The sequence below is a fragment of the Bactrocera latifrons genome, unplaced genomic scaffold (assembly GCF_001853355.1).
Source record: "Bactrocera latifrons isolate USDA-ARS-PBARC rearing strain unplaced genomic scaffold, ASM185335v1 scaffold_494, whole genome shotgun sequence".
Taxonomy (NCBI): Eukaryota; Metazoa; Arthropoda; class Insecta; order Diptera; family Tephritidae; genus Bactrocera; species Bactrocera latifrons.
In genome coordinates this window covers 116,408-131,337 of record NW_017537150.1, presented here as the reverse complement: position 1 = coordinate 131,337, position 14,930 = coordinate 116,408, and the positions used below count along the sequence as shown (strand labels likewise).

The window sequence follows — 14,930 nt, the reverse complement described above, 5'->3', positions numbered from 1 at the left end:
AATAAATCGTCTATAGTATCCCGASATTCCTAAGAATGACCTTAACTCTTTTAGGTTGCGCGGAACTGGGAATTGAGCTATTGCTTCTACCTTTTTAGGGTTTGTTTTTATTCCTTCAGGGCTGACTACGTATCCCAAGAATTCTACTTCCTTCTTTGCAAATTCACATTTATCTAGTTGGATTTCTATGTTGGCTCTTTCCAACGTTTCGAAAACCTTTTCTAACTTTCTTAAAAGATCCTCTTCGTCTCTTCCGAATATAATAACGTCGTCAATGTATACGTAACAGCGAGTTCCAATATGTTCACGGAGGATATCGTCAAGTGCCCTTTGGAATGTGGACGGGGCATTTTTAAGCCCAAAGGGCAATCGGAGAAATTCGTGTTTTTTCGTGGTGATTTTCGTGGTTTCGAGTATACTGGGGTTTCACTAACTGTCCTAAAATCTCCCTTCACCGTTGTCGTGTAGGTGAGTTTTTCGTCCGGGTCTGCGAAAAGGTTAGGGCATTTCGCAATTATATTATTTATTTTTCGTCGCTGTTGTTCAGAGAGATGGGGCAACTGYATTTCAGCATTATTGACTTCTTGGGACACTCGTTGTTTTAAACGAATTGCTAGATTGGGAAAAATTGTCATACTATTTTTATCGGTGTGGATGGTGGCCTGTAATTGCTTTAAAGTATCATTGCTAACTATCTCGTGGAATGATTTTAATGTAGGCAAGATGAAGAATTTTATCTTCCCTACGTGGGGTCCAAATATGTTTATAAAGGTGTGGTGCGTAATTTCTATGGATCCAGCCACTGAATTGACTTTAAACGATTTTTCATTTGGTATAGGATTCCTGATCCTAGTAGATTGTATATAATTTTTGTTGGATCCTGTATCTTTGAGAAAATCTAGAGCGTGTCCACTCCTTGTCACGAATTCGTAATAAGGTAGTGAGGACGGCATTAGTCTAAAAAATGAATCGTATCGGGTTCGTAATATTCTTGATCGTCCTGTTGCTGTTCGTTATTATTAATGAAATTAATATTTCCTTCCGTTAGTTGATTTGGTTCGTATTTGGTATTTCGTAGTTGCTAACTGCTGGTTCGGTATCCGCATAAAAATTTCTTTGCCTATTTTATTCGGTGAGTGGACTTGTTGTGCAGAAAGTGGTCGCTTCTGTGCATTGTAATTATTTTGGTTGGTATTCGGGTGGTTTTGGTAATTAAAATTTCTGGACTGTATAGATCTATCTACATCCATTGGTATGGGTGGTTTTTGAGGTAAATTGGGTCTATTATTATTATAACAGTTCGGTTGGTTACCAAATCCTGGAGCATTCGGCCGGAACCCTTGGTTATTTTGGGGATGATTATATCTATTATAGTTATAATTGTTAGGTGAAGCAGCCTGTTGTTGAGGGCGGTAATTTTGAGGTGCGATTTGTGGGTAGTGATTTAATGGTCGATTGAAGGTGTTTGTCCTTAGTCCAGGATTCTGCCTATATCCAGAGAAATATGTAAGCTCGGGATAAAAGGGCCTGTTGTGGTTAAATGTCATGTTCTGTCGAGGAGGTCGCGGCGGTGGATGGCTAGGCTTTTGCACATTATGTGCATGATGCATTCTGAAAGTCATATTTTCTAACTTTTGGCATAAATGCAACGCCTGCGGCAAGGATGTTGGTTCGCGTATGCTAAGGAGGCGGGGAAGGTCTCCATTAAGTCCGCGAATAAATGTATCCARGGCTTTTTCTCGATAAGTATGTGTGATACTTTTGCGAGATTCTTCGTTCATATCGAGACAAGCGATTTTATATAGTATCATTGAGAGGTGCTGATAAACCTTTTGGTAAAAAGTGGGAATATCATCGTGGCGCTGAGCTAGTGTTGTCAGTTCTTACTCGAGGGTACCGATGTATCGTTTGTCTGAGTAATGAAGCATCAGACATTTTTTAATTTGTGTCCAGTCCAGTGGAGTTCGATAGGACTCCAGGGCCGTATCGGCATCGCCGACAATCTTATGCCGTATGGTATGTAGGATTCCGAAGTATCTTGGGGTGTCCTGGAAGTTTTTGTAAACTTCTAGAATTCTGTCTACGGATTTACACCGTGAATTGAATTCTCCAGGACGTCCGGAAAATTCTCTTAGGCATTTGACCATGTCCGGTATTCTGTCAATTTCATTCACGTTAGTGGTATTCACWGTCATGCGATAGTCCCTATACTCTGGGTCTGGGTTGTTAGTCATGTGGTTCGCGACTTGTTGTGCTATTTCTCGTATAAATGCGTTACTCATAGGTACGGATTGGGAGGTAAAAGGTTCGGTATTTGGGTTTTCATTTAGTCTAATCTGGTTTAACTGGTGAACTAATTCTTCCTCCATTTTTTATATTATTTAAAAAAAAWTTTTTTTTTTGAAATTTACAATTAAGTAAAAATCGGGTTTTATAGTTTCCTTAATATTAATGAATTTTCTTTTCGATAAAATTTATAACTCGATTTACTTTTTGATTACGTTTTTTGTTTTTCACTAGAATTTTTCCCAATAAATATTATCGTCTAGGTAGCTGATTTCTTTAATATCAATATCTTGTTTTTAATAGAATTTATAAACAATATTTTCTTTTCGATTTCCGAAAAAATAATAGTTTTCTTTTCAATAGAATTTTACAATCAACATTCTCACTGCGGGAAGATTTCCGCTTTCTTTAGTTTTAATAACTTCGCACAATATAAATTTTTAAATAATTAGTATTTTAAAAATTGGAATTATTATRTTGTTGCAGTATATTTTGATTTCACAATGCTTAAATAATTTTTTTATGTTATTCYTTTCACAATCATTCACAATTACAAAGAGATATTAAGAATAAACTTACAATAAACTAATCATGTCCAGCGCTGGGGCTCTGAGTTGTTAAACGTTTCCAGATGATSCTTTTCCTGCTGTACTGGGGTCCTTAGACGTTATTATCGGTCAGTCCTCCTTGTCGCTAAGTATCCGCTCGCCTTTTTCTTATCCCGCGTAGGGTCCTACTTTTGCTGTTCAGACCTTTTTTACTTTCCACAAACTCGCGAAGCCGTACTTTTTGATTTTCGGGCTTTTATATTATTTATTACGGCATTCGCGAAACCTTACTTCTTGATTTTCAGGTTACTTACTTTACGACACGCTGGTCCCTCGGCTCGGGCGCCAGTTAAAAACTTTGTTATTTTTTATTTAAAAAATATTTTCCTGGAGCTATGCTCCTTTATTGAGTTACACTAAATAACTAAAATTTACAATTAATTATACTTAACACTAGACTTATGTTTGCCGCTGCAACGGGTATGAAGCTGCTGACACTGCGCTTCCCACAGGTTGCCACTATACGTGTTGCACTTTCAGCGATTTAGTGGTGTCATATTGCATTACTTTGTATCATATGATATTAATGCATCATATGATACTTTTTGAATTTATGGGGTGCTAACTTGTATATACTATATGAAATAGTTGAAATGCTCCCGCATGGTCAATAAAGATGTGTCTTATTGGGATCGGCAAAGTATCGCTTACGCGCATATTTGRCTTTTCCATCTTTAACTTTGTTTAATCAACATTTATCGTATGATCGTGTGTATGATTTTACATACCGTTTAATACTTGGAAACCAAAAGTACTTACCTAATCGGTGTAATGTTTTCTCTACTGTCGTCGTGACATGACTTAACTAAAGACTTACCATCTTATTGTTCTTACGGAATAAACGGTTGTTGTGCATCGAATAATTAGTTTTCATGTATTTAGTCGGTGCTTCATCTGTATTTATTTTCATGTTATTAATGTTGCTGATTTGTCTTAAACTCTCATATTGAAGTTGCACTCTATGTTTGCATACAAAGTCGAATTCCTGGCGTCGTAACTGCCATCTGGCAATGCGTGGTCTAAGTGGTGTATTAGCTTTAGTTGTTGCCACCGCATTACTATCAGTTCGTGCAATAAATGGAGCGGTCAATCAAAAGCCAAAATTTCCAGTTCATGTATGGATAATTCGCTTCGGCTGCTGTGATAGTTTACCGGCTTCCCACTATAGCCTTAGTAGAAACATAACCCTTGATAACCCTATGGATCTGCCATCAGTATACACTTCCTGACTTCTCGTCTGATCGAATAAATAATGACTGGTTGATTAGAAAGCTGGACTTATGACGTCTTGACTAATAACAGGTCCTAAGAACTTTGCCCTTCTCGTTATTAAAGCACATTTGCTTGGCTTTAACGTAACTGTTGGTCCCTAGCGGAAAAGCTTCAATAGATTTAATTTTCTCTCGATCTGGGCTTATAACGTCTTGACGCCGCCGTCATATCAAGGGTTGTGAAAAATATACTTCTAAGCTTTGACAATTACTCCTCTACTATTGGCATTAAGAACTGCTTCTTGATTGTAACTGCGATTAGTGCTAGGAAATCGACAAACATGCTGTTATCTCCATTTACATATATAATATCATCTAGTTCGACATCAGTCAAATGTTTTGTCAATGGTCTTGCAAAATTGCACGATGACAGAAAATGCAAAAATCCTATACCGAAATATGCAAGGTCAATAGGGCATCCATTGCAGAATCTAGTGATATATGAATGGCTGATTCGGCCAATTTATTGATAATAACCCTTGTGAATTGGCGCACATTCTGTGTTCATTCTTATTAAAAAACTCTAGCAAATATTTATAATTTAAGTAGAAATTATAAAACCTATTTAAAACTTGCCTTCTTCAACAATTTAAAAGCGTAATATGTCTTTATGCAAAATGACACCTAAAACAGGGTTGCAATTATGTTTTTGCATGCCATTGCACGAAAATAAACACGGGGTTTGGTCTGATATATTTTACAGCTGTTGCAAATAATTTTCTGCCTGTGTTGCACCAAGTGGAAAATATTTTCAACAATTTTGACATACATACATAGAGCTCTCGATTAGCAGAGTTTATTTCCATGCTTGAATCATTCAGATCGCTCGCGGTATGAATGGAAAACTCGCATCTTCTGCCTTTATCCGTGCTGCTTGATGATTCCTTTCACGGTTGCTCTTTGTTCTGAGGATGCACTTGCTTAATTTAGTTAAACTATATAATATACTTTTCTTTTAATTACCGGTATTACAAATTCTAGTCGCTGTTGTTTCTTGACGTTTTTGGTTATAATATAAGAATATTTTATATATTAATATATTGCATTTCACTCACTTTCGCCTCAACTGCAATGCGAATGCACATACGATGCTTGAGCATTACTTTTCACTACGCTTTCGTACGGATACATTCACACCAATTCATCTTACAGCTATGGTTTCAAACAACGGGAACAGCGGCGTTCATATTTAAATATATGTAAAAATATTAGAAAAATATATGTATATATAAAGTGTGGAACTATTTCGATCTTACGGCTGTTGTACAAAATTAAGCCAATTATATGTATATTTCTTAAAAAGTTTCTTTTTGTAACTGTAATTTTAATTCATTTATCTTCAGAAAGTTACTTATTCATATAGAAGCTAATTTATTGAAAGTATATGTTTGCTGTTATCAATTTATTTTTTGTATTCATTAGTGGAAATTCTTTTTTTCTTGAATTTTTACATAGAGTTCGCTATTGGGGAAATTTATCAATAACACCACACTATGACTCCTTAAATATTTCGAGATGTCTGTATACATGGTTTAGCTTTCAATACACGAGTATTAGCTCTGTTTGTGTTATTTTGTCTATAGCCGTAAGCATGTAAAAAAGAATTGGTTCTTTAGTCTCATGTGCTTATTTAAACAGAAGCAACACGTCTTACTTGGTTGTTATTAAAATACGCATAAAATTTTACGTTTATGTAGCTGCAGAAAATCTTTTAATAATCATTATCTTATCTGATATTTTTCTAGGAATTAACTTTGCAGCAGTTAATGCTGCATACGAGCCGGGTTTAGTTAAAAAATCGGGTGTGAGCTCTATACCAAGCTTGGTTCTAATTCTGGGTGGACACTGCTACATATATCGTGAAAATGTTTATACTCTGCCTAAAATTAAAGGTAAATTGATTAAGTAGTTGCGTTATTAAAAAATTATCTAAAATTAAAAAAATTATTGAGTTTTATGTTCCCTTCTTTAGGTAGCGTTGTGTTCTTTTTGTGTGAACTTTTTGTTATTAAGCTTTAGTTAAATAAAAGAATTGAGTTTACTTTTCAAAGTATTTATAACGTACACAACGTGCTTCAATCAATGATCCAAATTAAACTAAACACTAAATTTACAAAGTGAACGTCAAGTTAGCATAATAGAAATTATTATTGACGTTCACTTTGTAAATAATCATTAAATCAAAATGTTGTGTTTGCATTTCGTTTTGAAACCCTATAATTTCATATCTGAATTTTAACTAGAAATTTCAATTAAAAAGTAATTAATCTACTACTATGAGCTAATAAGAGTACGACTTTGTTCATAATATTGAAATTATTAGTATATTCTTCAAAATCTACGTCGAAGAATGAAGGCATCCAACATGTATAGAATAAGTACAAGGTTACGGCAAACCTTGGCATCATGAAAAAAACCCTACATCGTCATACCTAAAGTAGGACGAATTTGAGAAAAAAGATCATCAGCTATATAATTTTTTTCGTTCTTGGGTTTTTTAGTTTTTTAGATGTAAAACTTTTACACTTAATAATAATGATAGAAATTATTTTTAACTGCTTACAAGAAAATTGTCAGTTTACAGCTTTTCAAGATTAATATTTTAAGCAGTTTCAAAGATAAAATAACAGAAACATATTAAAAAGACCATGGTAACTAACCATTTTGAATCAACTTCGTCATCAATCATATGATTTCAAAGTGGTCGTAACCTTGTATTCTATGAACGTTGGACGTCATGGTTACTTTAATAGCACCAAAATGTTAACCCGTATTTTTCTATTTTAGAATTTATAAGAAAAAAAATGCCATATTCAATTATTCAGAGAATATATGACAATAATGTGGAAGATTTTTTGGGAGGTTGGATTGACAATAGAGTACGAGCTCTAATTTTGGAACCGAGAAATAAAACGAGACTTCGGTATTTAATAAGTGCATACTCGTTCCAGTACAGAGTTGCGTTTGGGTAAGTTGTTACCGCCGTCATTAAAAAATTAAAGAATAATTTTTTTATACTCTTACAATCAGTTGCTACAGATTATTATADATTTGTTCACCTGTACCTACTTATCACCTAAAACTAATCGATGTAGATATAGGGTAAAGGAGCACGAGCAAAGGTCAAGTCTGTACTCCTTTGTCCAGTTTGTTAATGTGTTGTGAAAACTGTTTCCTGTGAAGGTCGGGAGTACCTAGGCTTGAAGTTTCTGTATTATGTCACGAAGGACCCCCCTTTGTTGGTGGGTTTCCCAATTTCAGTAGTAAGACCACTTTTCCGATTTCCACACATCGGGTATTTGAAGAGTCAGAGTCAGGTTGAGTAGCTTGGTGAGGTAGCATGTTAATTCCATCAGGGCCAATGGATTTTGACAATTTTGCCTTGTTGGTGACACGTTGAACCTCCTGATCGGTGAAAGTAAGTGATGCACAGTCTTTCCGCATTTTGCACATCGGCTGGCAAGCGAGCGGCAGCTGTTGTGATCACTTTGCGGAATTGACGCTTGCCAGCGATTACGTCCGTAGGATTGGGTAAAGCGGTGAAGGTGCTCTTGGTAAGTTCTGTGAAGCCGACCCAATTAGCTTTGTTAAAGCTGTGAAGTTGCCACAAAAATAAAGTCGGGTGGCTTTTGCGGAATTGACGCTTGCCAGCGATTACGTCCGTAGGAATGGGTAAAGCGGTGGAGGTGCCCTTGGTAAGTTCTGTGAAGCCAACCCGATTAGCTTTGTTAAAGTTGTGAAGTTGTCCACAAAAATAAAGGTTTCTTGATTTGAAATACATACAATAAAAAATCTTTTTTTTATATAATAGAAATATTGTAAAATTCTGACTTTTTCAATTTATTGCGTTTTTTTTCAATAAAGCATAATAAACATGTTTACAAAGAACAATACCAAGTGGTATAATACATATACACTGATGGACAAAAGTTTTGGCATATGGGTATATGGGTCATATGGGTTTTGGTTTCTAGAGTTCTCCATAGATCCGTTAATATAAAAGAAAGGTTCAAATAATGTACTAGTCATTTACTCATCTTTATGCTATCTGTCACTGTGCTTAATTTCACTTATGTAATGCGAGCAGTTCTTTTGTTACAATAATTTACATAAAAAACGAATATATTTCTGTGGACAAAAGTTTTGGCACAGTTAGAATTCTCGGAAATAATTCTACTGATTTTGCTTAAAAAAGGAAAAAACTGACAACAACAAGTGACCACATGATACTGTACCAAATAATATAAACCGTTAACTTTTATAGTGAAATATAGTCTTGCGCAGCGTGCATTAATTACTACAATTCAGTAAAATGGGTCGGAGGCGAGCAGAAACGACAGCAGAGGAGCGAAAAATTATTTTAAATCTTCATTCCGCCCACAAAAGTTATGCAGATATTGGTGAAATAATGAAGTTAAGCCGTTTTACCATTCGAAGCATAATCAAGCGTTTTAAAGATGTTCGTTGTCTCCAGAGTTGAGAACGTTCGGGTCGCCCGCGCAAATTTAGTTCTAAAGAGGAGGCATATGTGGTACGTAAAATAAAAAAAAAAATCCCAAACTGACTTCAACAAAGATTACTGCTGACCTCAAGGAAGAATTAAATAAACATGTGCATCCGAAAACAGTGCGGCGAGTGCTGTCGTAACGGGTATAAATCCAGAATAGCTTGAAAAACCTCTTATCAGCAAAGCTAACAAAAAGAAGCGTTTAGAATTTGCTAAAGAGTATAAAAGCAGACCTATGGATTTCTGGGACAAAGTAATATTCACAGACGAAAGTAAATTTAACATTTTCCAAAGCGACGGTCGAATACGGGTATGGAGAAAGTCAAATACTGAATTTGACATAAGCAATGTTAGTAATACTGTAAAGCATGGAGGTGATGGAGTCATGGTTTGGGGATGTATGGCGGCGTCAGGCATTGGGAACTTAGTATTTGTTGATGGAGTAATGGACAAAACTGTATATATGAACATATTGAAAGAAAACTTGCAAGGAAGTGTAGAAAAGCTGAACCTCGGGAATCAGTTCTATTTTCAGCAAGATAATGATCCAAAACATACAGCTTATGATGTTCGTATGTGGATCATTCATCACGTTCCCCACGTTCTTGCAACTCCTCCTCAATTGCCGGACTTAAATCCGATTGAGCACTTATGGGATGAACTTGGACGAAGGGTWGAAAAGCACAACGTAACAAGTAAAAGCCAATTAAAAGAGGTACTGCAGTATGAATGGACTAACATTGGATCTGAGGTGACAAAAAAATTGGTTCACCCCATGCCAAATCGTTTAAATGAAGTTATTAAAATGAAAGGTTTAAATACTCGTTATTAAATTAGCATTTTGTTCTCATGTTTCAATACGTATTCAAAATGTGCCAAAACTTTTGTCCATTGAAATATATTCGCTTTTTATTTAAATTATTGTAACAAAACAACCACAGATATATCATATATGAAATTAAGTATAGTGATAGATAACATAAAGGTGAGTATATTACTAGTACATTATTTGAACCWACCTTTTAAATTTATGGAACTACAGAGCACTGAAGGAACCAACATCAGCTGTGCCAAAACTTTTGTCCGTCAGTGTAGTTAAAAAAAGCAAAATACTCTGTAAAATATTTTTGACCGCCTAAATTTGWAAAATCGATTTATGTATATGCTATGTGTGCTTTTCGTAAGAGGGTTACATAGGTTTGCCGGTTTAAAAAAAATCGATTTTTTGTCTTATTAAATTCTATAACACCTTTAGAATATTGTCATAAACTTTCAATCGGAATCATAGTTTCACAGATACAGTTTTGAGAACTTGTGCGCTAGGTTAGCTGGGCTAAGGTGCCCCATCTTTGAATGCGGTTTTCTCGAAACTGTGTTTTTGAAGTTGGTTGGCAAAATGAGAACTACTCAACCGATATTCATGAAATTTTACACAGGTCTTTGAAATACAATTCTAAAAGATTTGCACGAATGATTGTTTTCGATTGCAACTATTTGAAAAAATATGTGCCAAAAATCCAATTTTCAGTTTTTTCCTTCGTCTAAGTTCTAGGTTAATTTTTTTTTATTATGATTCAATCTCCAGCACAAACTTGGTTTTGTACAATACCCAGTCATATGCAGCAGTGTAATTCAAATAAATGTTCTAAATTTTTTGCAATTGGATAAATTGCTCTTCCCTCATGAATTGATTTCATATTTATATTTTTTTTTTTTACAGATTCATTGACTTGAATGATAGCAGAAGTGAACAAATTCAAAAACTGTTCAAGGTTAGTTTAAATCGCGACACACTGCTAATGTTTAATGAAGATTCCCGCAGACCACGAGCAAAGATTTCATTGCCTGAGATTCCGGTTCAAACATTAAATGACATTATTTCTTCAAATCAATATCTTTCATTACCGAGACTCTCATCACAACAAGTTATGGAAGGTAGGTACATATATGTTCGCTTCTTAAATTCTAGTTAGAGGGACTAATATAAAGGACAATTATTAAATAAGAAATACATTTATTCAGAACGAAGAGGCAAAAATATCGATGCCTGTACTATATACTAGTTATCTCTACATAAAGAAAGCGGATTTCAGTGTGTTTGTTTTGTGATGAACTCTACTGAGTTGAATTAGAGTTAAAATATTTGAACTGCGGATAAACCAAATCACAATTAAGTTCAGTCGAAGTTCCATTAATGTTGTTAATCTAAAAATAAAATATTTGACAATTAAATTCAATTATTGCTCACCAATATTTAACTGAACATTATTTTTGAGTTAAGCTATCTGGATTCACTCAAATCGTTTAAACTGCGTAACCTAAAATAATCCAAAGTTTTATTAACATCTATAAACTTTTAAATAACGTTTGCTGTATATTCATAAGATATTTTCGTTTAATTAAGAAAGCATTTTGTTTATTGCTAAATGAGATGAAGGAACAACGAAGTTTCTTTAAATACTGTGTGCGGAATTTCAGGTGCCGAAACGTTCAGAATTTTAGAAAATGTCTTCGGTGATAATTCTTTACCGCGAGAGTTAATGTCGACATTCTCGCATGAAGCAGCACCGCATAGCAACAAGCTATAACACCATGCGTATCACGCCACTTTGGTACTTTTCCATTGGCGTAACTATAAAACTACAGCCAATACTCTTATCTTATTGTAGCATTACTCATGTAAGTTCTTCTTAATTGAGTTTTTAAAATAAACTGAAACATAGAATCTTAAAAATACCCTAAGCTAGCTGTGGTTCAACGGCAGCGGAAGACTTTAACGGATGTTGAATGATCACCAGAATTGAAGTTGATTATTCTTGTTGATATTATTATTTATTGATCAGCAATAATGTCGATCTATTTTGGGAGTTGCAGCGGATGTTTGTTTATGTTATTCAACTTTACATGTTGAAATAAATATTTGTTGTATTAACTCTCCCTCCTCAAATTCCTACTTGAATCAAGTAGCTTTAAAAGAATGGTATATTATTAAATTGTGGTTGTACAGATTAAGGAAAATTGTTCGTTTGACTCATGATTTCTGTCGGAACTTAACTTAAGTGGTTAGTGATCTGTATAAATTTTTACTTTGGAACCACCATAAAGATAACCTTGAAAAGTCTTTACTGCCCAACATATGGCTAACATTTCTTTTTTTGCTATTTCATAGCCTTTTTCAGTTTTTGATACAGTTCTCGATATGAACGCGATTGGTTTGTCAAATTGAGAGAGTACTGCTCCTACTGCATGATCAGAGGCATCCGTAGTTAATGTAAATTCTTTATTGAAATCGGGTTATTGTAGTATTACGTCATCAGATATTAATGCATTTTTTAGCTGCTCAAATGCTTTCTTGGCCTCATTATCTAGATGTATTATTATATTTTTCTAGATGAAGCACTCTTTGATATGCGTCCCTCTTTTCCCCTAAGTAGTGTCGTTAATGATTTAGTTATTGCAGCATAGCCCATTATAAACCTTCTATAATATCCTGATAGTCCAAGGAATGATCTCAGTTCTTTAAGAGTTTTTGGACATGGATAGTTGGCTATGGCTTCTACCTTTGCCGGATTCGTTTCTATTCCTTTGTCTGAGATAACAAAAAYCCTAAAAATTCTACTTAATTTTTGAAAAACTCGCATTTGTCTAGTTGGCATTTAATATTGGCTTCATTTAGACTTTTGAATATAAGGTCAAGATTTTTTGTAAACTTTACCAAAGACAATAATATCGTCAATGTAAATATAACAAATATTACTTATGTGATCCCTTAGTATATCATCAACCCAAAGGGGAGTCTAGTGAATTCGTACTTTCCGTTATTCACGGAAATGCTCTTTTTCTATGTCAATGTCCTTCATGAGGATCTGATGGAACCCGCTCTTGATGTCTAATACAGAAAATATTTTATTGTTGCCTAATTGTGCAAGTACTCCGTTAATGTCTGGTATATCTCCGCTATTGTGACAATGTTTAATTTTGTATTTTTTTGTATTTGATGCATCTAATTTTTTGGGGACTATCCACACAGGTGAATTGTAGGGTGATCGGGAAGGTCGTATTATGTTGTTATCTAAAAGTTCTTTAATTTGCTTGTTGACTACGTCTTTCAAAGCCATGGGGTACTGATAGAATTTTGAGCATACTGGTGTGTCTGTACTTGTGCGTATTTCGGCTTTAATGTTAGTGGTATAGGTCAGTTTGTCATCGAGTTTAATATGGGTATAATTGCATTTAGTGATTAAAACTTTTTCTTTTTTAAAGGAATACTCATGCCGTTTCTAAGGAACAATTTACCTCTTTCGGTGTCAATAATTGCACCTAGTTCCTTCAAACTGTCATTTCCTAATATTCCGTAAAATGTTCTGAGCGTGGGTATTAAAAAGAATTTAACTATTGATTTTGGATCATTAAACAAATTAGCCATTTTGTAGTGGGCTATTTTTATTTTACCTCCTACGGATACCGCATTAAATGGGGTTTCATTCTGTAGAGGATTCTGTACAAATTTTGGTTTAATATAAATTCTATTGGATCCGGCATCAATCAGTATTTTAAGCATTTGCGCTTCTCACCTTACATTCGATGTACGGAAGTAAGGAGTTGCTGTTCGTGATCACTATTTTCAATACCTTCGGTATAGTCGCTAAGTGTTTCATAGTATTCTATCTGGTCTTCCTATTCTGAGAGAGTTTGTTGATAATCAGTCATAGTTTTTACTGGTTCTTCTGTGCCTGTTTGTTGGTAAGTATCTGTCTGAATATTAAAATTCCTTTGTCGTTTCGCTATCTCGGCTGTGGGAATGGGTAGTCTTTTACCTAAATCAAATTGTGGTCGGTTCATGTAGTTAATCTGCTTAGTTTGGATACATCTGTCAATGTCCATCGGTTCTGGTCGTGGTTGTGGTTTGGCAACCATAGGACAAGATGGTTGGTATAATGTTCGTTTTACGTTATGGTTCTGTGCGAATTGGTTACCTACATTTGTAAAATATGGCCTTTGTTGTGGTTGTTCGAAAAAATTATTTGATTGTCTGGGATTCATAGTTGGGTTTTGCGGWATGCTAATTCTAGGTGGAAGAAGTGGTCTAGCTTGAAAATATGAAAAGTGAGGTGTCGGAACCTGGCGTGGTTGATTTCTAAATATGTTTTGACGCATGATTGGTACGGTATGCTTGATTTTCCAACTTCAAACATAAATGCAATACAGTTGGTAAATCAGCAGGCTCCTTCATGCCGAGAAGACGTGAAAGCTCTCAAAGGTCAAGAACCTTATCCTTGTACAGCTTGGTCATTAATTGTTCTGATTCCCTGCCATACAGATTGATTCCATACAGCCTATCTTATTAAGGATCAACGATAAATGTTTATAGACGGTCTGATGGAATACTTCAATACTTCAACAGACCTTGTGCTATGGTGGTTATTTGGTACTCTAATGTGCCCAAGTCCCTTTTATCTGCACAGTGTAGGGTAAGGCATTTGGAGATGGCACTCCAATTTAAAGTTACATTGTACGATTCTAACGCAGTGTCTGCGTTACCAGTTATTTTATTGCGAATGGTATGCAAAATACCAAAGTACTTTGTCGTAACAACTGTGTGTTCGTACATTCCTAAAATTCTGTCTACACTTTTTTCCATGAGCCAAATTCGGCTGTGTCACCGGAAAACTTAAATTTTTACTATGTCTGGCATTTTGTCTAGTTCTCCTAAATTACCTAGGTGCTCTTGGTCAATTCCTTGACACTCTACATTGGTAAAATCAAATGTTTGACTTTGTGTTTGTTGTAATAAAATCGGTAATTGTTCATATAACATTTGCCGAATGGCATTTGTTAAGTCGCTAGGTTGRGTAATTTTTCTGTTCTTTTGAAACGTCGCTTATCTTTGTAACTGTCTTTGTCGTTGGTGGGGATTTTCTTCAATATCAATTACTGGAGGTCTCATTAAATTGTTTGGATTAGCCATCCGTTTTTTTCAAAATTTAATTTAAATTTATTATTATTGTTTTTGAAAACCAGTTGCTGGTTTTACCCTTTTATCCTGGAGGGTCCTTGGGTAGGAATCGCAGAATTGGGTTAAATTATACTACTTTTGCGTACAAAACTTCGAAGTTATTCGGAGTTATTATTTTTTTTATCGTTTTACGCCCTTTTAATTATTTGTAATTTTTTATGCACTTCGATTTCACAATTTAAATTAGTTAATTTCACTTTCACTTAGGTTCAATATGTTTATGAAATATTTATATAAAATTT

At 34.8% G+C, this 14,930-nt stretch overlaps 1 protein-coding gene across 1 annotated transcript in view; it reads left to right on the top strand.

The window, feature by feature from the left end:
• Nucleotides 1–14,930, top strand: part of LOC108973621 (dnaJ homolog subfamily C member 16) — a gene marked incomplete at both ends in the record, with an annotated part of 147,328 nt that overhangs the window by 30,550 nt on the left and 101,848 nt on the right. The window contains 3 exon segments of the mRNA XM_018940999.1: nucleotides 5,911–6,057; nucleotides 6,953–7,133; nucleotides 10,393–10,607. Of these exon segments, the coding sequence (XP_018796544.1) occupies nucleotides 5,911–6,057; nucleotides 6,953–7,133; nucleotides 10,393–10,607 (543 nt within the window).